The sequence below is a fragment of the Pinus tabuliformis genome, chromosome 7, assembly GCF_031772625.1.
Source record: "Pinus tabuliformis cultivar Carrire ecotype Pingquan chromosome 7, CPIR1, whole genome shotgun sequence".
In the NCBI taxonomy this organism is placed as follows: domain Eukaryota; kingdom Viridiplantae; phylum Streptophyta; class Pinopsida; order Pinales; family Pinaceae; genus Pinus; species Pinus tabuliformis.
Window position 1 is genome coordinate 1,621,501,563 of NC_142293.1, and position 20,629 is coordinate 1,621,522,191.

At 36.8% G+C, this 20,629-nt stretch overlaps 1 protein-coding gene and 2 pseudogenes across 2 annotated transcripts; 1 reads left to right on the top strand and 2 right to left on the bottom strand.

Annotated features, from left to right (window-relative positions):
• Nucleotides 1-1,256: 1,256 nt before the first annotated feature.
• On the top strand, nucleotides 1,257-2,087 carry LOC149254444 (uncharacterized). The gene has a single exon (XM_089454780.1). It carries the CDS (start codon nucleotides 1,257-1,259, stop codon nucleotides 2,085-2,087), a length of 831 nt encoding a protein of 276 aa, XP_089310906.1.
• A 2,808-nt stretch (nucleotides 2,088-4,895) lies between these two features.
• Nucleotides 4,896-10,362, bottom strand: LOC149254445 (zinc finger CCCH domain-containing protein 30 pseudogene; annotated as a pseudogene). Its single transcript, XR_016267164.1, has 2 exons — nucleotides 10,093-10,362; nucleotides 4,896-8,304 (listed from the first exon to the last, which is right to left on the bottom strand). The product of XR_016267164.1 is annotated as a zinc finger CCCH domain-containing protein 30 pseudogene (transcript).
• An 8,609-nt stretch (nucleotides 10,363-18,971) lies between these two features.
• On the bottom strand, nucleotides 18,972-19,965 carry LOC149254446 (fasciclin-like arabinogalactan protein 8 pseudogene; annotated as a pseudogene).
• Between the last annotated feature and the right edge of the window lie 664 nt (nucleotides 19,966-20,629).

Genomic DNA, 20,629 nt, shown 5'->3' on the forward strand with positions numbered 1-20,629 from the left:
ATAGCAAACAGATTGAAGAAAATCCTCCCTAAAGTCATCCCGGAGAATCAAGTCGGCTTTATTCAGGGCAGGCAATTGGTAGACAATTTCATCTTGGTCCAAGAGGTGATCCACTCCAGTCTTCGTCGAAAAGAAAAAAGTATGGTTATCAAACTCGATCTAGCTAATGCATTTGATCGTGTAAGACAGATTTATATTTGATGTAATGCACAAACTTGGGTTTGTACAAAAATTTATCAAATGGATCAGAGCTTGTATTTCCAAACCCTAGATTGCTCCTTTAGTGAATGGCAGGGCTGCCGACTTCTTTAAAGCATCTAGAGGGCTGAGGCAGGGGTGCCCCCTGTCTCCTCTCCTCTTTGTGTTGCAGGCCTCTGTCCTCAGTTTTCACTTAAACAAGAAACAGAAAGATCAAGAGATAGTTGGATTGTGCATAGCAAGAGGGATAAAAAGCATCAATCACGCCCTCTTTGCAAATGATACTATGCTCCTTGGGGTTGCTTCTCAACTATCGGCAAGTAAATTCAAAGAAGTGCTGGAAGACTACTACCAAGCATCGAGCAGTGAACTAAACAGAGGTAAGTGCCATGTTTATTGTTGGAATGTATCAGTGGCTGCTGCTAGTTCCATAGCCAGATGCCTAGGCTTTGCTGCTTCAGCGTCTTGGACCTCCTTCAAGTACCTGGGGCTGCCCATCTTCCACAAGAGGGCTATAAGCAAGGATTGGCTCCCACAGATAGAAAAATTTTAAAAAAATGCAGGCCTGGGGGTCATCTTGGCTCAACATGGCCAGAAAATCAGTGCTTATCAAATCCGTTTTAAGCAGCCTGCCTCTTTTTAATTTCTCTGTTCTTTTGGCGCCAATGGGAATTATTAAAAACATGGAGGAGCTAATCAGAAAATTCCTTTGGAAAGGAGGCAAGAATAATGAGAAGCGATTCTCCTTAGTAAACTGGGAAATAGTATCCAGGCCGCTACAGGAGGGAGGATTAAATTTTAAAAATCTAAACACTCAGAACTTAGCAATGGGAGCTACACTGATCTGGAAGATCATAGCGCCAAAGCCTGGATGGGTTCAGTTGGTGCTGTGGAGGAAATATTTCTGAGGTCAAAAACTCCATTATCTGAAGCAGCCCAAAGTCCATCTTAGATCCCCTTTCAGCAATTTAATTTTTAAAGTTGGGCCACTTATAAGAGATAATGCCTATTGGATACCCCGGAATGGCAAACATATCAGAATTTGGGATGACAGCATTATGAACAGACCTTCGTTAGTGAACTCGAGCCTCAGGAGAGAGCTGAAGGCGTGGATGGAAAAAGCAAACATTAAATTGCTCTGGGACATATCGACTTGGCATGGAGATAGCTGGGCTGGCTGGAAAATGCTCAATGTGCCAGCTGAGTGGTTGCCAGAGTATGAAATGCTGCTACAGATGTTACATGGAGCTGCACCTCTTCACGCAAGAAGGAAAGACTCGAGAGGCTGGGGAGTGAAGCAGATTGGGTATTCGGTGGCTCAGGGCTATGCCAAAATCATGGAGAGACCCCACGTTCCTCCCAACCCGGCGCCTTGGAACGGTATCTGGAATTTCTCCACCATTCCAAAGATTGATTTTTTCTGCTGGCTGTTATGCCATCAAAAAATTGTAACAGACGATAGGATGCAGAAAAGGGGATTTCTAGGTCCATCAAGATGCGTTCTATGCAAAGAAAATCCCGAATTTGTTGTTCATCTTTCTCTGGAATGCAAATTCACAGTTCTAGTTTGGCAGGAGCTCCTTGGAACGTTGAATTTGATACCCATCTTCCCCCACGCAGTCCCGGATTTGTTTGCTGGGTGGTTGGCTCGATATCCAGGACCAGGCCCAAAAAACAAGATTATCAAATTTGCATGGACTGCGCTGCCCAAGTTTATCAACTGGCAAACCTGGTTGGAGAGGAATAGAAAGATCTTCAGGGATAAGGAACAAAACTACAAGGTAGTTGCAAATACAGTTAAAGGACCGCTGAATGAGTGGCTGAGTGATAAAAATGATGACACAATCTTAGCCAGCATGACATTGAGTTCGGAGCAGCTCTCAATCTAAATTTCCAAAAGTCGAAAATATCGCCCATATGCCTCAAAGACTGGCAAACAAGGAAAAATGGAGAAGAATTTCAAGCTTGGCTGTCCAATCAAGCTCTTCCCCTCCTGTTCTTTGACGGGACAGCCAAGGGAAATCCATGAATCGCTGGAGCAGGAGGCCTAATTATAAATCCAAAAGAATCTTCCATCTACAGGTTTGCATGGGGTCTAGGCCACACTACAAGCATCCAAGCTGAAGTCATGGCGCTGTTTCAAGGGATCAAAACGCTTAAGGATCTGAGGCTCACAGAAGCAATTGTTCTCGGAGATTCCCAAGTCATCATCAATGCAATGGTGACCAATACAAATCTGTCAAATCTTCGACTTTCAAGGACAATTTCAAGAATTAAAGGCATGACCAAGCTCCTGAGACTGGAATTCTTCCATATCCTGAGAACCAATAACAAGGAAGCAGATGTAAAAGCAAATAAGGCAGCCCAGTTAGACACTGGAACTATTCTCAGAGATAATGAAATTTCTTGGGAACCAATCCCCTAAAAAATCTTTATGTTTTTCTGTCTTTTGCTAAAGCAGTTTGTTTGTATTCATAAGCTTGGAAAATCAGCAGGAAAAGGCCATGTGAAAAATTGTAAAAAGACGCGATTCACAAGTGATTGGGGCATGCTCAGCTGGTTGGAGAGATTCCAAGAAACCAGACTCAGCTCTTGTAACCGAATTTATGGTATTTTGCCAGATAATTAATGAAAGTCCCATAACCATTTCTGTAAAAGAAAAAAAAAAACAAAAACAAAATTGCAATATAAGTAAATAAATTTAAAAATTCTTTACTTTTAACATAAAACATCTAATATCCAATTCTTACTATCATCACTATACTGGGCTGTAAAGTTCCTCCGGGTGCAAAAATATTGGGATACTTAGAAAAAACTGCAGATACATATTTCAAACCTCAGACACCCTCTATCACTATACTGGGCTCTATGGGTGTCTATCACTACAGTGGACTGTAAAACGCCTCTCCACACAAAAACAAAAACAAAAAGGAAAAAAACTTAAAAACTATACCTATTAACATACTAAAAAAATACCCTCTATCGGCCAACAGCCCTCCCCCTTGTGCTTATTTCTTAACTTTGGTAAAAAAAAATTGGCATACTAGAACGTAGAAGAAATTTCAGAGGCAGATCTCAAACAGCAGACGCGCTATATCGGCAAACGAAGAAAGCACATTGCGTGTATAACATATTAAGAAACACCACGAACCCGTGTAGAAAAGCACGCTTTCAAAACATGTTTTAGGTGTTCAAATGTATTCATTTTCAAAACACACTATTTCGTTTCTAGTTAACCAAAGAAATGAGATTGTACCAGTTAATGATTATTTTTCAAAACACTATTTCGTTTCTAGTTAACCAAAGAAATGAGATTGCACCAGTTAATGATTATTTTTTAGAACACTGTTTTGTAGTCATTGAAAGTGGTTCTGATTGTTATGATATAAAGTATTATATAAATAATGAGATTTTAATATTCAAATCTTTATGGTCAAGCGAATTAGAAAATAAAAATAATAAAATATATATATATATATATATATATATATATTTGTAAAATTTGGTGTTGAAAATATAATAAATATTTAGAAACACTGCTAAAATTTGGTGTTGAAAATGCTAACATAATATACTTCAATAATATGCGAGTGCCAAGTAAATTAATGATAAATAGAAATATTAAGGTAGAAGAATTAGACCGTGTACATAAACTCTGAAATAAAAAGATACATTCCTCCAACATCCATATTTCCTGAATTCAATAATATGAATCCTAATTAAATTAATGATCAATTAGTACGGTAGAAGAATTAGGCAGTGTAGAAAGATACATTCGTCTAACATCCATATTTCATTTATTATCTGTTAATAGTTTTTTTCCCTACAAACAGATAATACTCTAATCGGACTCGGAAATGCCCAGCAATAAACGAAAAAAGTAACACTCCTCTAATGTGTTCATCTAACAGGGGATCCTACGCCCGTTACTTTCCGAGGGTCTTTTATAATTTTCAATTAAGAAATAATAGTTCAGCACCAGGGATGCAATTAAAAAGTAAGCATTCTCGATAAAATGGTTCGGAATTTTTACAATTTTGGACGCTGACCAAACCATAAACTTTGATATTAAGTTGTTTGCTTTTCTACTTAAAAGCTAAGTTACAGTTCAATGTTTTAATTTAAATATATGTAAGTAATTTTCGTCGTCAGTCAATGAGCAGTTCAAATATATGTAAATAAATTTTCGTGATCAGTCAATGAGCAAGGAGCGTATGTATGTGGGCAATGGATTGCGTAATGCGATGACATTTTTCTGTTTGGTAGTATTTGTACCTTAAAAATCATTTTGTAGGAAAAAGAAAAACGCTTTAATATAATCCAAATATTTCAACAATATCAGCTGAAAAGCAACATAATTTTCAAAACCTCTGAAAATCTATTGTTTGTTTAGATTAATGCATTTTGCAATCAATGTTATAAATCTACTGACTGTAATAAGATAAATGCATTTTGCCATCAATGTTGATTGTTATAAATCTATTAACTGTTTAAGATGAATGCATTTTGCTATCAATGTTGTAAATTGAAAGCTTCGAGGAGGATTACCTGGCCTTACAAGCAGCATTCTAGTATAGCAATCATTTTAACGTACAGTAATTATAACGTTTTGCAGGCACAAGTACATGTGCCAAGCTCTGCAAGTCCACCAAAAATGACAACCCATGGCAAATATTCCTGTAAAGAATGCACATTCATGATATAAAAAAATAGGATTCAATATTATGACAGCAGCAACATAATACAACCAGTCCAGGAGGTGCGCTTGAGTGGTCACTTGACATATTAGACCTCTCTTTTCAAAAGCACCATTGGATAAAGGTACATGTATATTGCATATTCTAACCAAAATAATGCAAAAGTTTCAAATGTTTTCCACTAGTCCCAAAAACTTGTTTGAACCCACCATTAACTGAAGCTTCCAAGTATCAGCCAATGTGTGTTCCTCGAGGCTAGAGAACTAGTGAAGATCTTACATAGGTAAAACATCTTCACTGTCTTATACAGAGACTCACAAAGTCAGCAGCTAGTTTTCATTGATATATTAATCTTTCAACCGGCGTTAACCCAGCAAAGTTGAGCATCTAGTTAACCCCAAATTGCCACCTGCAAATTACAGCTAATGTGCACAGGAAATGCCGGTCAGCTTAACTATACATTCTTTGTTTAACCCTTGCAACTCGTATTGAATATAAATAAAAAACAGAACTTGTGTTGTATTCTGTCCAGTTTCTGAAACTGACGTTTTGCACAAGTCCTTGAGAAGATAACTTTCAGATGCACGGAGTATTCTTCGGATTTTTCCAGTACATCCTGCTCTAGAAAATCAGCCCTCTACATGACTGGCAAGAACAGTTCTTTAATGGATGCAGAACTAGAGCAGCTCATTTTACGAGGCTGCTCTGGCAACCTTTTCTTTGAACTAAACTCTAGCACTAAAATTCTACAGATACTGTAATTCCTGCAGCTTCCTAGCCCCTTCACCCTTCACAGTTCCTGTAAAAGGTTCAGAAACTGGTGGAAACCACAAACTACTTCATTGTCTACAATTGAACTGTTTGTTACAGACAAATTTGAAAAAATAAAAAAAACAAAAAAATCAGAGCTATCTGAGTCCGTTACGACCCCAAAAAATTGTACTTTCATGTGTACCAGAATGTCAAGCTACCATCTAATCTAGATGCATCTCGTCCATCCAAGAGGCCAAAACCACATGATCAGAATTTTCTATATTTCCATTGATTGATGTCTCCATTGAGTAATCTAGACTGGCATCATGCACATCTTTTGGTGCTTCCTTTACCACAGACTGAATCCAAGATGAATCCAGTTCATTTGAATTCCGATACCCAAATGAAAGTGACTTTCTAAATTTGCTGAGTTCTTCCCCCTGAACTCCCCAGTCCAATTTACCAGTTGGCGAGCCCCAGTCTGAACTAGTAGGAAGTAAATGGGCACCTAAGTCCCGTGAACTGTAACTTCGCCTGTCCTGGTGTGAAAAAGCAGTGACTCTTGAATTAATTGTTGGAGACATAACTGGAGATAGCAGAGACTCGCTGGATTTATGGCACTGAAAATCCCCACTAAAAGATGACATTCGACCAAGGGATGCCAAACTATATGAAGGTGAAAGCACAGATGATTGCAAGAATGAGTGGCCAGGGCTTTGAGGATCTGTTGCAGCTTGCTGCATTTGTGTTGTCGCCTGAAGTAGCTGAGTATTGATTGACAATTGCTTTTGATTTTGAAGATGAGAATGACCTTGCATTGAATTATTAGTCTGCATCTGGGTGCCCATGTGTGAAAGAACAGAAGGCTCTGAATCTACCACCCCTGGCAATGAGATCTCAGAAGCAAACAAATCCTCAAGATTCGCCGGGGTAACACTGTTAAGACCATAACTTACATATTTTCCAGAGGTGCTCCCATCTCCGGACAAGGCAGCTAGTGTAGCATTCATCCTAGCCTGGTTAGACAGAGGTGAAAACTCATCAATTATTTGGCCATCATTGTCTGAGCCTCTAATCAGATCATCGAAAGGAAGGTCTCTAGCACTTAGTGTTGCTCGGAGACGACTGGTCTGACTGCCCCCACCAGGAAGATGAAGCATTGGTAAGCTAGACTGTGACCAAGCACCAGACAAAGATGAATGGCCTGCTTTAGGAGATGAAGGTGACAATGGAGGAGGAGGAGTGAACAAAGTATTCTTTGATGGGTTTGTTGGAGAGAAGGGAGATATCATTAGAACAGAAGATGGAGATCCTGGTGCAAGAGAAGCCATGTCCATAGAAGCTGAAATTCTTGGTGATGGCACTGCTGAGCCAGTAGAGAGATAAAGGGGGCGTAATTCCTCAGGTTTGTGAGCAAAGAAACACACTCTTCGTGCACAATTTGTCCCATCTTTACAAAGCCGAGTACGATATTGTGCAGGATGCAGCCAACTCTCAAATACACCATGTGCATACTCACAGGAATCATTTCGTCTGCAAGTCCCCTTGCGAAATTCTGGGCAAGGAACACAGCTGTAGTGATACCGTCTAGGGTCCCGTCTTCGAGCATTTTCGCCAGGATGCACAAAAGGGCATTCAGTCCAATCATGAGAATATGCCCTGGAACAAGGCCGCACCTTGAAAGAAAACATTCGGAACTCATCGGTGCTGTAAATGCTGTTTTTAATGTCGGGGAGAGAAGGGTCAATTGGATATTCTTTTTTGTCATTGTTATCACAAGAGCTCTTTGATAGTTCTATGGAATTTGGAGACAATGATGGAGAAGTGGTAAAAGAGGTTTCCGGCGATGAAGATAAAGGTGGTGAAGTAAATGGAGATACAGACTGCGAACAATTATATTCCCCTCCACATGAGTTGGTAGGTTCGTCATGTACAAATTCAGGCAAATGGAAGCTAGAATCCGACATAATGCTGGAAAACTTTGTTGAAGAATTTGACAGTGCACCAACAGCCACATTCAGCATTTCTTCCAGGATAGACCTAGCATGGGCTAATTTAGGAGGAACAATGATCACATCAGCAGGCCTCCTTCCAAAAACATCCAAGCTATTAACATCTGCACCTGACTGAATCAGCAACTTAACAGTTTCAACAACACGGCCAGACCCTCCTGCAGCAGCACAATGCAGAGCTGTGCTGTTGTCTGAACCACAGCCACTATTGATGTCTAATCCATGTGTGGCATATGTACTTAAGATGTAGTTCAGTACATCTACACTTCCAAAAAGTGCCGCAATCATTACAGGATTCCTCTGTTCCAAAACCATCTGACTAGTACCGTGTTTCCTACCATACCAGAGACTAGCTTCATCAATTTTCAACACATTTTCCTTTGCTGCTTGCCGAAAACCTAATAGGTCATTTTCTGCAGCTAACTCGAGGAGAACTGAGTAGATCTTGCCAACTTCTTTACTCTTACAGGATTGTTTCTCAACCACAGCAACATTGTTGTCTTTTTCCCGAAGACTACTTTTACTTGTATCACATACACTGGGAGCTTTCGGATGCTCTGGACCTCCACACATACTTACTTCCAAAATATCCTTTTTCAAAAGTATCTGCTTGCTACTTGGAGTATAATACGCTGACATATGATCTAAAACAAACAGTGTTCCATCAGATAAAGAATGCTTTCTTTGAAATTCAACAGTCAATAACACTGCAATGCATGCACACCAAAAACATATATTGCTAAGTCAGAACCGTAGCAGTTACCAAGAACAAGAGAGTAAAACAAGCATCAGTTACCAATGACAGTGAAGAAGAGATGTCAGAAAAAAAGGAGCCACTTACAGCTCAGAACGAACAGCTTATCATACCAATTGAAAAGGAAAAGAACAAAAGCCGGTCTCAAAAGACATATGATTGTCAAGCACATAGCAAACTAATGAATTGAAAAAGATGCACACATTGATAAGAGAGTGGTGTATCAGGCTAACCACAAATGTTCTATTCCCCGAGAGACACAACTAAGCAGTTGGGACCAGGAGCACGTCCACGGTAGTTTGAAGGAGTACCCACCCTATCACCGCAACTTGGCTTAAGGATAGCACTTCTGATTAATGTTTAACCCTCCGAGGGCTGTCTTGCCCATGATCACAGGCAGCTTCGGATGACTGCTGTAATCAGGCCACTTGCAATGCTTCTAGAGTTTAAAGGAAACACCTCCAGAAGAAAAAATAAATAAATAAAACATGAAAAAATACTGGAACAATTTAACAGGTATAATATGAGTTGGACAACAGCTAACAACCCTCTTGAAGTGGAAAATTCCAGCTCAACTGAAAGAAGCGAAACATCTCAAGGTACTGCAAAAGATAACTCAGACAATTGTGCAACTTTTTCAAGGATGCAACAAACTCAAAAGAATGAACTTTTTTCTGTACAGAATAAGCAAATATTTGCAAACGAGAAGATACCACAGTGGTCATGAACATGAAGCAAAACCAAAGAAATCAAATTCATAGCACAGCCGCCACCTCAAACAGGCTGCTATAAAACACAGACAACCGCAATAAATCCCACTGAAGCCAATTAAACAAAGATAAGAGAAATATTAACAAAAAGAACACAAGTTTACCATCAGAATATCACCAAGAAACCAGACTTAAGACGAGTAGCAAGAAGCCTACACAAGCAAACATATATTTTGCATACCAAAAGCACGAAACAAGACCAATAATTCAATAGCGTACTCAACTACCAGGCCTAATTTTGAAGCAAAATCAAAACCTCGCCGTGAACTCCAAGTAACGCCAACTAGTAAAAAGAAAAAAAACCCAAAACACAAGAAAAATCTGGATACAACACAATATCGCAACGCTTAAATGAAAAGAAAGAAAAATGTTGGCCAAAGATGCAAAATTAAGCTACTATGTTGGCACAGTAAACTTGCTTACGCGAAAAAATAAACAGGAACAAGTTTACAAACTGATCAAACCCTAACATACTAACAAATTCAACAAGCAAACAGATAACAACCAACAAGCACGACAAGCATCGCTTATTTTTCTTCTAAACCTGAGATAGCCGTACCGAAAGCCATTTAGACCAAGGTTTTTTTGGCCAAACAACACAAGCTCGCGGTTTTCATCAATTTTACCGATTATAAAACCCAAAGCTAAAAACACACCAAATTTTTTAAAGAAAACACAGAACAGACAACAAAACCCTGATAAAGTAAGCAAGCATTACAGCTGACCCTCGGCAAGTTAATTTGTAAAAAGGGGAAAATACAAAAAGATTAAACCCTAAAATACGAGCTGATACAAATTTCCTCCCTAAAAATACACGAGACATTTCTATACTAGATATTAACACGTAAAAACACTAAATTTTACAGAGAAAATCGAAATAGAAGTTAACAACACAATCCATTGCTCACCTTGCCGCTCTGATCAGCGAGACTCACTTGTAAAACCGTTCTTTCGAGCTCATCGGCTTTGCTCGGAGGTTTTCCTCCTAAAGAGTCGAAAAGGTATTCCAGGGGCCACAAAATAAACTCAGAAACAGCATAGAATATGAAAAATGCCTCGCCGATGGGATTCGGACAATAAATAAACGAAGAAATAGCACTATTACAGTGCTTCCGCGCTCGGGATTGATGCCCTGTGTGAAAAAATGAGTACTCCCGTTTCTGAACAGTGGGACTTTCTCGGGAGAATTCAAATGAAATGAAATTCGACTAAAATCTATTGGAATTACAGGAAATGAAATTCGACTAAATGAAACCCAAATCAGCCGGAAATGAAATGCAGATTCTCGCGGGGCAGGGAGCGGTGGCATGCCGGGAAATTAGCCGACAGTAGAAGAAACGGGGCGCTATTCAACCTATGCTATGTCTTAATTTCAATATTTTGAAGTTTTTGAAATAAAATTTATCTTTTATCTTTATATTAACCATTCATATTGTGGGTTAGAAACTCCTAGAACATGTTATTTCCAAATTGTCAAGAAAGTTTAGATAGGTTAATTAGTATTAGAGCTTTTGGATGCAATTTTTTTTTATTTTTTTATTTTATTATCTGGAGAGTTGAAAAATCTGATGTTTTGGTGAATATTTTATTTATTATTATAGATTTTTTGTTTTTAATTTTTGATAATGGGTGAAGTGTTTACTTAAAATGTAGGATGTTTCAATTCAGAAAAATAAAACTTACAGAATTAAAAATTTTGAGTTCAAATCTTGTGCTATTTCCCAATCAGAACAAAAAATTAAACATAATAAAAATGTAATTCTACACAAAAATATATATATATTAAAAAAAATTAATAAATATTTATTAATTTATCACTAAACCATTAAATATAAAAACATAATTTTTTATTAAAACAATTTTAATTTAAATAAATATAAAAACATATTTTTTATTAAAACATTTTTAATTTAAATATAAAAATATATTTTTTATTGAAACAAATTTAATTTAAATATAAAAACATATTTTTTATTGAAACAAATTTAATTTAAATATAAAAACATATTTTTTTTTATTTATATGAATTAAAAAGAAGAAATGAAAAACAAACATAGATATAAGAGTATGATCACGTTGTCTATTGGGTTCATATAGAGTAATGGAGATGAATGTTCAAAAAGGTAAAGTGAACAAGTCACTTGTGGGATGTTATTATAATTATAATATTTAAGTTTAAGTTTAAGTTGAAGTTGTTGTTTTTTTGGGTGGATTTTAGAAGAATTAAACACTGTGTTTGACATGTAGTTATTAGTAAATTTTTAGGGGTTTAATGTTTGTTTTCTTTTCCATAAATTGGGTCACAACCGGGGGTTTGAACTTTGGATTTTTCTGTTTTTTTTAGGGCTCACACTTCAATCACCAATTGAGTTGCCCAGGGGTTTGAACCTTGGATTTCTTTGTTTTTCTTAGGACTCACATTACTTTGATCACCAATTGAGTTGCCCTCCTCAACAATTAGAACATTCGAGTTAGTGTCAATAATTTATAAGTGAATATCTACTAAAAAAAAATTGGGGGTATTTATTCTTTTAGCTTTATCATAACATACTAGAGATAACAATTATAACATATCATAGCTTTATTTAAATTTGAATGGAGTGAGGAGAGTATAAAATTTAACTCTCAACTATCTCATCAAATCACCTCAACCTATGAAGAAATTCATGTTTATTCCATATAAAATAATAATAATCTAATTTTAAAGCCTAGCCAAATTAAACATTGAATTGGTGTATGAGACCCTCTTGTACAAAGGACTTGTCTTTGTGCAACAATTTGACTACTAATAAAGGTATACATTCTGTACCTCTCAATGATTAAATATATAACCTTCTCTTTTGAGCAATGTAAACCTTTAAACCACCTCAACCCATGAAGACATTTATACTTACTCTATACTTAATAATAATAATAAAATAATCTAACCCCCATGGCGAATGACATTAATTAAGGGCCAATTATGTAATGATCAATTGGAGGTAAAACAAATGGAGGGCGGTAGCCCCCTCCACATGGTAGAGGCATGCAATTAAGACGCAAGCACTGTATGTAATTAATGCAATAGTAATTACAGTGGTTTATGTGTTAGGTTAGTTTTGTATGGTGATGATGCTCCACTCTAGAGGGCATCATTGTGCTCAAGGGAGATCTAGTGACGAAGCAACTATGGTGGACAAAGGGAACATCATTTGGGAATTTCATTTGTTGGGACATGGGAAAATGGAAACAATGGCCTTTTCCAAAAATCATATTGTTCAACATCTCCACATCCCTTAGCTTTTGTGAACAAGTTTGCACTTGTATTGTAAGTCAATTACTCATGGCCAGTTGTTTTTTAAACATAATTGAGAATTTCAAGCTTTGGATGTTAAATGGATTAGGGGCTTGTGAGTATTAACTGAAGGAATTTCTTCTTATGGGTCTCTTCCTGGTCTTTTCTTTCCCATCCTCAACACACTCTAGTTTAGTCTAAACCCTCTTGTAGCTTCAGCATTTTGGATTACCTTCTCCGGGTGGTTCAGCGATTGTTTTTGTTCTCTCTGTATTCTAGCTTCTATTGGCTCCATTACCTCATTCTATAAACTTTGGTTCGTCTAGGCTAAGCACTACCTAGGTTGTAAGATCTTGAATTCCTTATCCCTATTTTCCAAACTTCTTAGCCATTATCAAAAGCCTTTAATCCAACTCCAAGAATACTTTTGGTGGCCATTGACCAGTATTAATACTGCTTTCATGGGAATGTAATTCAAGGTCACTTCTTTATTTTTACGTTTGTCAACATTTTGTTCTCCTTTGGGGTTGTTGGGTCTCCATGAGGGGCTTTGAGAGCATCTAGTGTGAGGGATTTTTTCAGAGTCTTTGTTCTCTAAATTTCTTCATATTTTTATCTTCTTCTTTGTTTAGTTATCTCATCCTCGCTAGGAAGCTTGTACTAGCTTTGGTCTAGTGATGAGTAGTTTTTTAGTCTAGGTGAAATGCTAGTCTTTAGGTACACAAGTTTTGTCTCATCATGTGGGAAAATGTATTGAGTATCTTCCTATGTTGAGCTATCTATACTCTTCTTTCAATTTTCATTGGGTTCTTCTCTTTTCACTAGTGGAAAATCATGCCTCAAGGAAGAGGCTCTCGTAGCAGAAGAGGTTGTCGCAATACAAAGCTCCATCAACTTCCTAGGCGCAGACAACAATGGAGCACTTGGCACAAGTCTACTATACCAATACCCCTCCAACAATCCAAAAGGAAATTGAGGATATTGAGAAGGAACCTAGACTTGAATGCATTTTTATAGCAAATGAAGAGGTCTTGGAGCAAATCAACAATTAGATTCTGAATACAAGCAATATAGGGACAAGGGACATCAAATTCATGCAAAAGGTGGTTATTTATTGGAAACTCAAGGCCATGATGGGCAAGGTGCTAGTGAGTGATCAAAGGAGCAATAAGAGATTTTACTATGCCTCGATGAGGTTTAGAAACAAATTAGAAAGTTGGACACCAAAATGATAGCAATGACAAGAAAGCTTACTAATCCAGAATTTACAAACTCATATGAGAATACAGGCCCACCTATAACAATCCAAGTGGATTCCCCCACTAAATGGCTACAATTTAGGGCAACTACCAATACACTTGTTTGTATTATCTTGATGACAATTAAAGATATAAAAGGCTCTCAAGCCTACATAATAGGCCCTATTATGTTTAGTAGGTAATATTTAGTAGGTTTTTCTATTAGTTATAGACATGTGTATAGACAAAAGTGGTATTGCTATGTTTATGGTCTCGTTTTGCTTGTGGAAAACCAGTAAGCATAGCAAGGCTATCTTATGATATTCTTTTTTATATGATATAATATAAATCACTTGCTTAGATCACAAATAATAACAATAATAATAATCTAATTTTAAGGTCAAGGCCACACCAAATTGATGTATAAGGCACATGTACAAGGAAATGGACCTACCTCAACATAGTGATTTGATTACTAAAATCGGTTGTTTCCTTGTGGGACGACCAAGTGGCTGGCACAATGAGATCTTATCCCCTCCACTCAGTTTTAGATCCCATGAGGGGGGCATCTTTGGCCCTTGTAATAAGGCTCAAGGAGTAGGCTCCCCCACCCTCGCAGAGTCTCGACTCTTGCTAAGTCATAAATTCCTGGAATATCTTGGGTTGTTGGATATACTCTTGGTATTATAGTGACAACGACTAGATTTGATCTTGAGCCTCACCCAAATTACTCCAACAAATTATCGATTCACCATGATAAAAATAAAAATAAAAAATAAAATAAACATAAACATAAACATAATTTTTAATCTTTTAACTATATAAATCTTTAAAAATGTGTATGGCCACTATTTAACAAAATAATGTTTTTTAATTACTCTATTTTTAATAAAATTATTTTTTATATTATTAATATGTTTTATACCTATAAACAATTATTAAAAATATTATTATTATTATATAAATTATAATAATAATTAATTTTATAATATAGAAAAATATTATTTAATTATAATATAATTTATAATAATAATTAATTTTATGATATGATATAATTTTTGGTATATATATATATATATATAGTTAAAAAATATGTTATTTTAATAAATAAATAAATAATATTTTAAATATATGTATTTAAAATATTTTTTATTTATTTATTAAAATAACATATTTTTTTACAAAGGGATAAAGTAATCCACTCAAGTTATAAACTCTCAATTTTAATGTTAAGTCCAATCTTTCACTTCAATCCTTTACCAATAATTTTTTATTTGAACTCTATGTGAAAGTGGAATTTGATTAACCTATAAAACAATTTAACCCACAAAAACAATGCAAAGTGATAGAAAGTCATTGCAAATCTAATATCAAAAATTTTAATAAACTTAATAAACCTCATCCTTTTGGCATCATAGAAGGACATAAAATACAACGATATGTCTGTCCAAAAGTAGAAATATTTAAGAAAGATCATTAGAGGAAGAAACTCAACTATAAAGTTATCCTTCAAATCTTGAGAAAACTTACTAGCAAACGAGCCATTTCTTTTACTTGTTATAATTTCTTTTAGTTGGTTTTTCAATGGCCAATATCCATGGTTTAGTGATTAATGTTGGTGAAATTAGTTTAACCATAATAATTATCCATATTTTTGTATTTAATTTCCTCGCATATTAAATGAAAAATGAAAAATATACATATTAAATAAAATTTTGAGTGAGAATATACACATCGAATCAAACACTAAAAGCTTGAAATTTAAGCTTTCCTTTAGGTTTTAATGATTTAATTTGGTTATTATAAAAATATTAAATAAAACCGTCATAAGGATGAAACCAAATATGGAAAATATGCGAACAAGAAAAATGAAATTGGGCCCACATTAGAGTGGGATGACATTTACACCACCATAGACTTTGGTTTATAAAGTATTATGTGTCAAGTGGGTCACCATCGTTTGAAATGAGCACATGTTAGACTTGTATCATTTAAGTATTAAGAGGGCATGATAGTGTGGTCCTAAACGCCCGCCCTTGGCACCAAAATACATATAAGTCACATCATTTCGTTGAATTTTATGGAGACATAGCCAAATTTCTATGCACATTCTTCTCCTAAAACTCATGGCCTTTATTCCAAACCCACGTAGATAAAAGGGAAAATGACCACCGCATCTTCATATGTATTTCATTCATGCCTTTGTTTTTATCCTCGACCCCAATGAAAGGTTACCTAAAACATCAGTTATTAGTATGGTGTCTTTGACCTAAATCATTGAATTGCCAAAAAGACCTACACAGTATCTAGATGATGGCCAGAGGATTGCCAAAAAAGACATACACAGTACCTAGATGATGGCTAGAGGATTGCCAAAAAAGACCTGCATAGTACTTAGATGGCTAGAGGTACAATCCAGAGAGAGTTGTGAATCATCTTCATTTTAACTTAAAAAAGAAAAAACACTTTAGAGACTTTGAGAGTATATAGAACATCACAATACAATAGGCTTAGAAAATGTATGTATATATCATTAAAAAAGGAAATATTGATATAAAATTGTAAAATTGAAAAGATATATGTGTGTGTATTCTAGACTTTTTGGGCATGTGTTGGCTCTTTTTAACACTACTTTTTATTGCTCTAATTCCGAAGGTTGATAAACCAACATTTTTTAAGCAATTCAGGTCGATATCCCTCTGCAATTTATTTATAAGATTATCTCCAAAATCATTGCCAAGAGGATCAAGGACACTCTCTTAGATCACATCACTCCGAAACAATTTGGTTTTCCCTGAAACAAGAAGATTCATGAAGCCATAGGTATTGCCCAAGAAGGCCTACACAACATTCACTCCCACAAGCTTATGGCTACCATCTTAAAGGTGGACCTCTCCAAAGCCTTTGACAAGATGAATTGGCTATATATTTGCCTCCTTTTGCTTCAATTGGGCTTCAAACCTAATTTTGTCTTTTGGGTTCTAAGTTTCCTAAGTTCCACCTCTTTTGCAATCTTAACCAATGGAGCTGCCTCAAATTTCTTCCATTTTGGTCGAGGATCAAGATAGGGTTGCTCTTTGTCCCCCCTGCTTGATGTAAACCTTGGGGGCTAAGATCTATGAACCAAGAATGCTAAGAGAGGAGGAGAGAACCTAATAAGAGAACATTAATGAAGGAATGCATGAACTAAATACATCCCAAAACAAAATATGAAAAGAGAAAACATGATATACCATAAAACCCAATACTTTATTAAATGAGAGGGAAAACATTGTTACATCTACATTGTGTAGACAAATCTGTCCTTTTACAAAATGAGGCTCGTTATTTATAGCCTTCTTAAGCTGCAATACCATGGGTAGATGCCACTTTCTATTTAGATCACTCCTTCCCCCTTAGGAAGCAGTGGTCCCCATTCCGGCAAGTTCCCTCTTGAGAAGCGTTTGTTGAATTTGATCTAATGAAGAGAAGGGTTTTGTGAGGTTGACCCATAACCATGGGTTTGTGGATGACCCAAAGCCAAGAGCTATTGAAGACACGAGTTTTTTGTGGTTGACCCATAACAATGGGTTTGTGGATGGCCCATAACCATGATGAACGAATATCTGAGGATAGAGATACCTTGTAATGCTTGTGAGCCAACTGTGATATTGACAGTGTGCATCCTAGCAAATGGAATTCGATGGCAAGGGTTTTGTGTGGTTGACCCATAACCATGGGTTTGTGGGTGACCCATAACCATGATGAATGAGGGTCTGAGGATAGAGATACCATGTAATGATTATGGGCCAACTATAAGACTGACAGTGCATGCCCTAGTAAATGGACCTTAAGATAGTTCGCTTATTGGTTTTCCTAGTAGAAATATGGTAGCTTATCTTTGTAAGTTATCACAAGACCCATTGCAATAAATCTATCAGGAAATTCAAGTGCCACTACTATGCTTAAGCAAAACACCCTTTCTAAGTAAGCCATATAAGTTGAAGCTGACTATACTCTTATTTCTGATGTTCTTGAAGCCAACTTGAGATCACCATATAAATTCTTTATTTGCACAACATTCAAGGCCCTTGACATAGCATACATGTCCTTCTTGACAAGATGAACCAGAGTTTCCTTCTTGTTTTTCAATGGAAATATAATAAAAAAGAAATTCAACCTCCATAAAATTGCAAAATTGGGTAAACATGTGAAACATGAGCTTCGATAAAGATATTGTGCCCCACGAATAATCAAAGTGTTCATGGGGATATCGAATGATACCAATTTGAAAAGATATAAGTGCCCTTCTGTTAGTTGTTCTACCCTCTGGAAACAATAATACTTGTGGGAAATCATTACAGGGATCCTTTTTATTTATTTCAACCACAACATGCTTCCGTGACACTCGTGAAAATCTATCCACATAAATAACTTGCATGGCCTTGATGATTGTTCCAATCAACATAATCTGATTATGAAACTCTTAGGAGACAATACTATAGAAAACAAAATTTGATATACATGGCTCTTGTTTTTCATATTCAAGAGATTCAACGGGAAAAACACTTTCTAGATCACACTGTGGAAGGTCCATCTTATTCCAAAATTCAATCATATTTTCAAGTTTCTTAGAGGGAACACCTATCTGTTCTAAGACTCCCAAAACAAAGCGTTGTTGCTCTTCTATATTGAGTGAGTTGTTGTTTATAACATGCATAAGAAGATCTGCTTCTATCACTTCTTCTAAGTTTGTATGAAATGCTTCTACTAACTAGATTGGTAGATCATATATAAAGCCTATTGTATCACTTTTTTTTGGAACTTTCAATTCCAAGCAGAAGTCCTCATCCATACGCGGTAGGCCTTCATGTAAAGATACCTTAGGTTCCCATCCAAGAAAGGTTTTTTCCTTTTTTATGTTAGGCTTCCTCATTCGTGGAACATTTGGAGTATTTTCAGTCATCTTCAACTGAGCAGAAGGCTTTATGAGCTCCTTCATAGCTTTATCAAGTTCCAACATATTCAATGTGCTACTCATGTTAGTCTTTGTGGTCTTCACACAATTATATTTGTATAATATACACGACGTCGGGCAAGCCAAATGGTAGATCTGATCCACTTCTACCAACAGGGTCTCAATCACATCTTGCCGAATGAGTTGAAAATTTGGATGCCCAATCCATTTCCCGAGGTTATCTTTTCATCTGGTGAAGAAGTTGTTAACAACTTCATTATTGCCAGATTCCTCTATCAAATGATATCCAATGAAGTCATCTCCCCCCATCACCACAATTCACGAATTTTCTTGGGAGAATTTCGAGTAATGTAAGGGTGAGGGAGTTGTGATGAAGAGATCCTTAGGCTTCAATGCCTTATCCACCAAAAAGAGCAAAGGGACTGGTCATCGAGTAATGAGCTAGTGATTGTGGCATTGTTGATGCCCATATTGAGCATGACAGTATCCCTAGAGGAGGTCACTATCAATACGTACTTGCCAACATCGATGCTTTCCATCATGGCGATGGGGCCATTGGTGGTCTTACGAGTTGTATACGGTCAATGCACGGAACTCCAACATGGTGACCTTATCTTCACTAGACATCTTGTTAAACAACTTGCTAGTGACACTTGTAAATGCAATATCCTTTGGGGTGAACATTGTTAGGTCACCCTGGATGGAGTCCTCGTAGGACTTGAGAACCCCTATAGTGGAGATCAGGTCGGTGAAGATCTTACACCCGCCTTTTATTAGAACAATTGTGACATTCATGTTGGAGGGGGACAATGTTGACGCCTCTACCACATTGGTCATGATTGACTCACCTCCATGACAGATAAGTTGTAGCCCTCTTTCTTCATAGACTAAAAATATTTCAAGTCCAACTTGGCCTCGTACACTGCAAGGCCAAAGCCAACCTTGCCACCCTTGAGATTGGTGATGTTGATGAAGTCAATGTTGTGTTGGTGGCTTGGTAGAGCATGGTGCTAAGAGTGGTGTCATTGGTGACCTGATGGAGCTTATGGGGGTCGTAGAAGTCGAGCAACACATGAAGGCTCGAGGAACGCTTGATGGATGCCAGATCCATGTCGCTAAGTGAGGCCATTGTAGCAGTATTCACTACCATGACCGCGATCATCTCTCGATTGTTGATCTCATTTTCCAACTTTGTCTGCATGAGGTTGTCATTGAACATGTTGTAATCTGGGCATGCATCTAGGATCTTCGTTATGTTGAATGCATTTGTGCAACATAAGACACTCAGTGGGAGGAGCCCAAAAATATTCATTATGGTAGACAAGAAGAAGGGTTTCTAAACCTGATGAACCAATTCTCAATCTAGAAAAATCTTTGGAGACCTAAATAACCAAGAGCGTAATGTGGAATGTTGGCCAAACAATACTTCCGTAGATTGAGAAACCATAAGACATGACTATGATGATGATAAGGAAGAAGAGGGGCTACTCAGTAATGGTTAATGCCTTTGAATCCTCCAACCCTACTTATAAGAACACCATGAGAGCCCAAACTATGAATCCCTAATTGCATAAACATATGACTAAATACAGTGTAATGATGCTCTGATTTCATAGTGCCTAATGAAACTCCAATTGGCCCATTATATCTCCACGGAATCAATAAAACTTGTTGCTAAGGGTGCCAGAATTGGAAAGAGCTTCGCGGGAGGATAACAACCCATCTCACTAAGCTTGAAAATTCAAAAAAACAACCTTCCTTACACACCTACTATGTGAATCCTAGTTGCCATAGATTCATAACCCAGTTTAATACCATTGATCCAAATCTTAGGGGCTAAGATTTAGGAACCAAGAATGCTAAGAGAGGAGGAGAGAACCTAATAAGAGAACAATAATGAAGGAATGCATGAACTGAATACATCCCAAAACAAAATATGAAAATAGAAAACAAGATATACAATAAAACCCAATTCT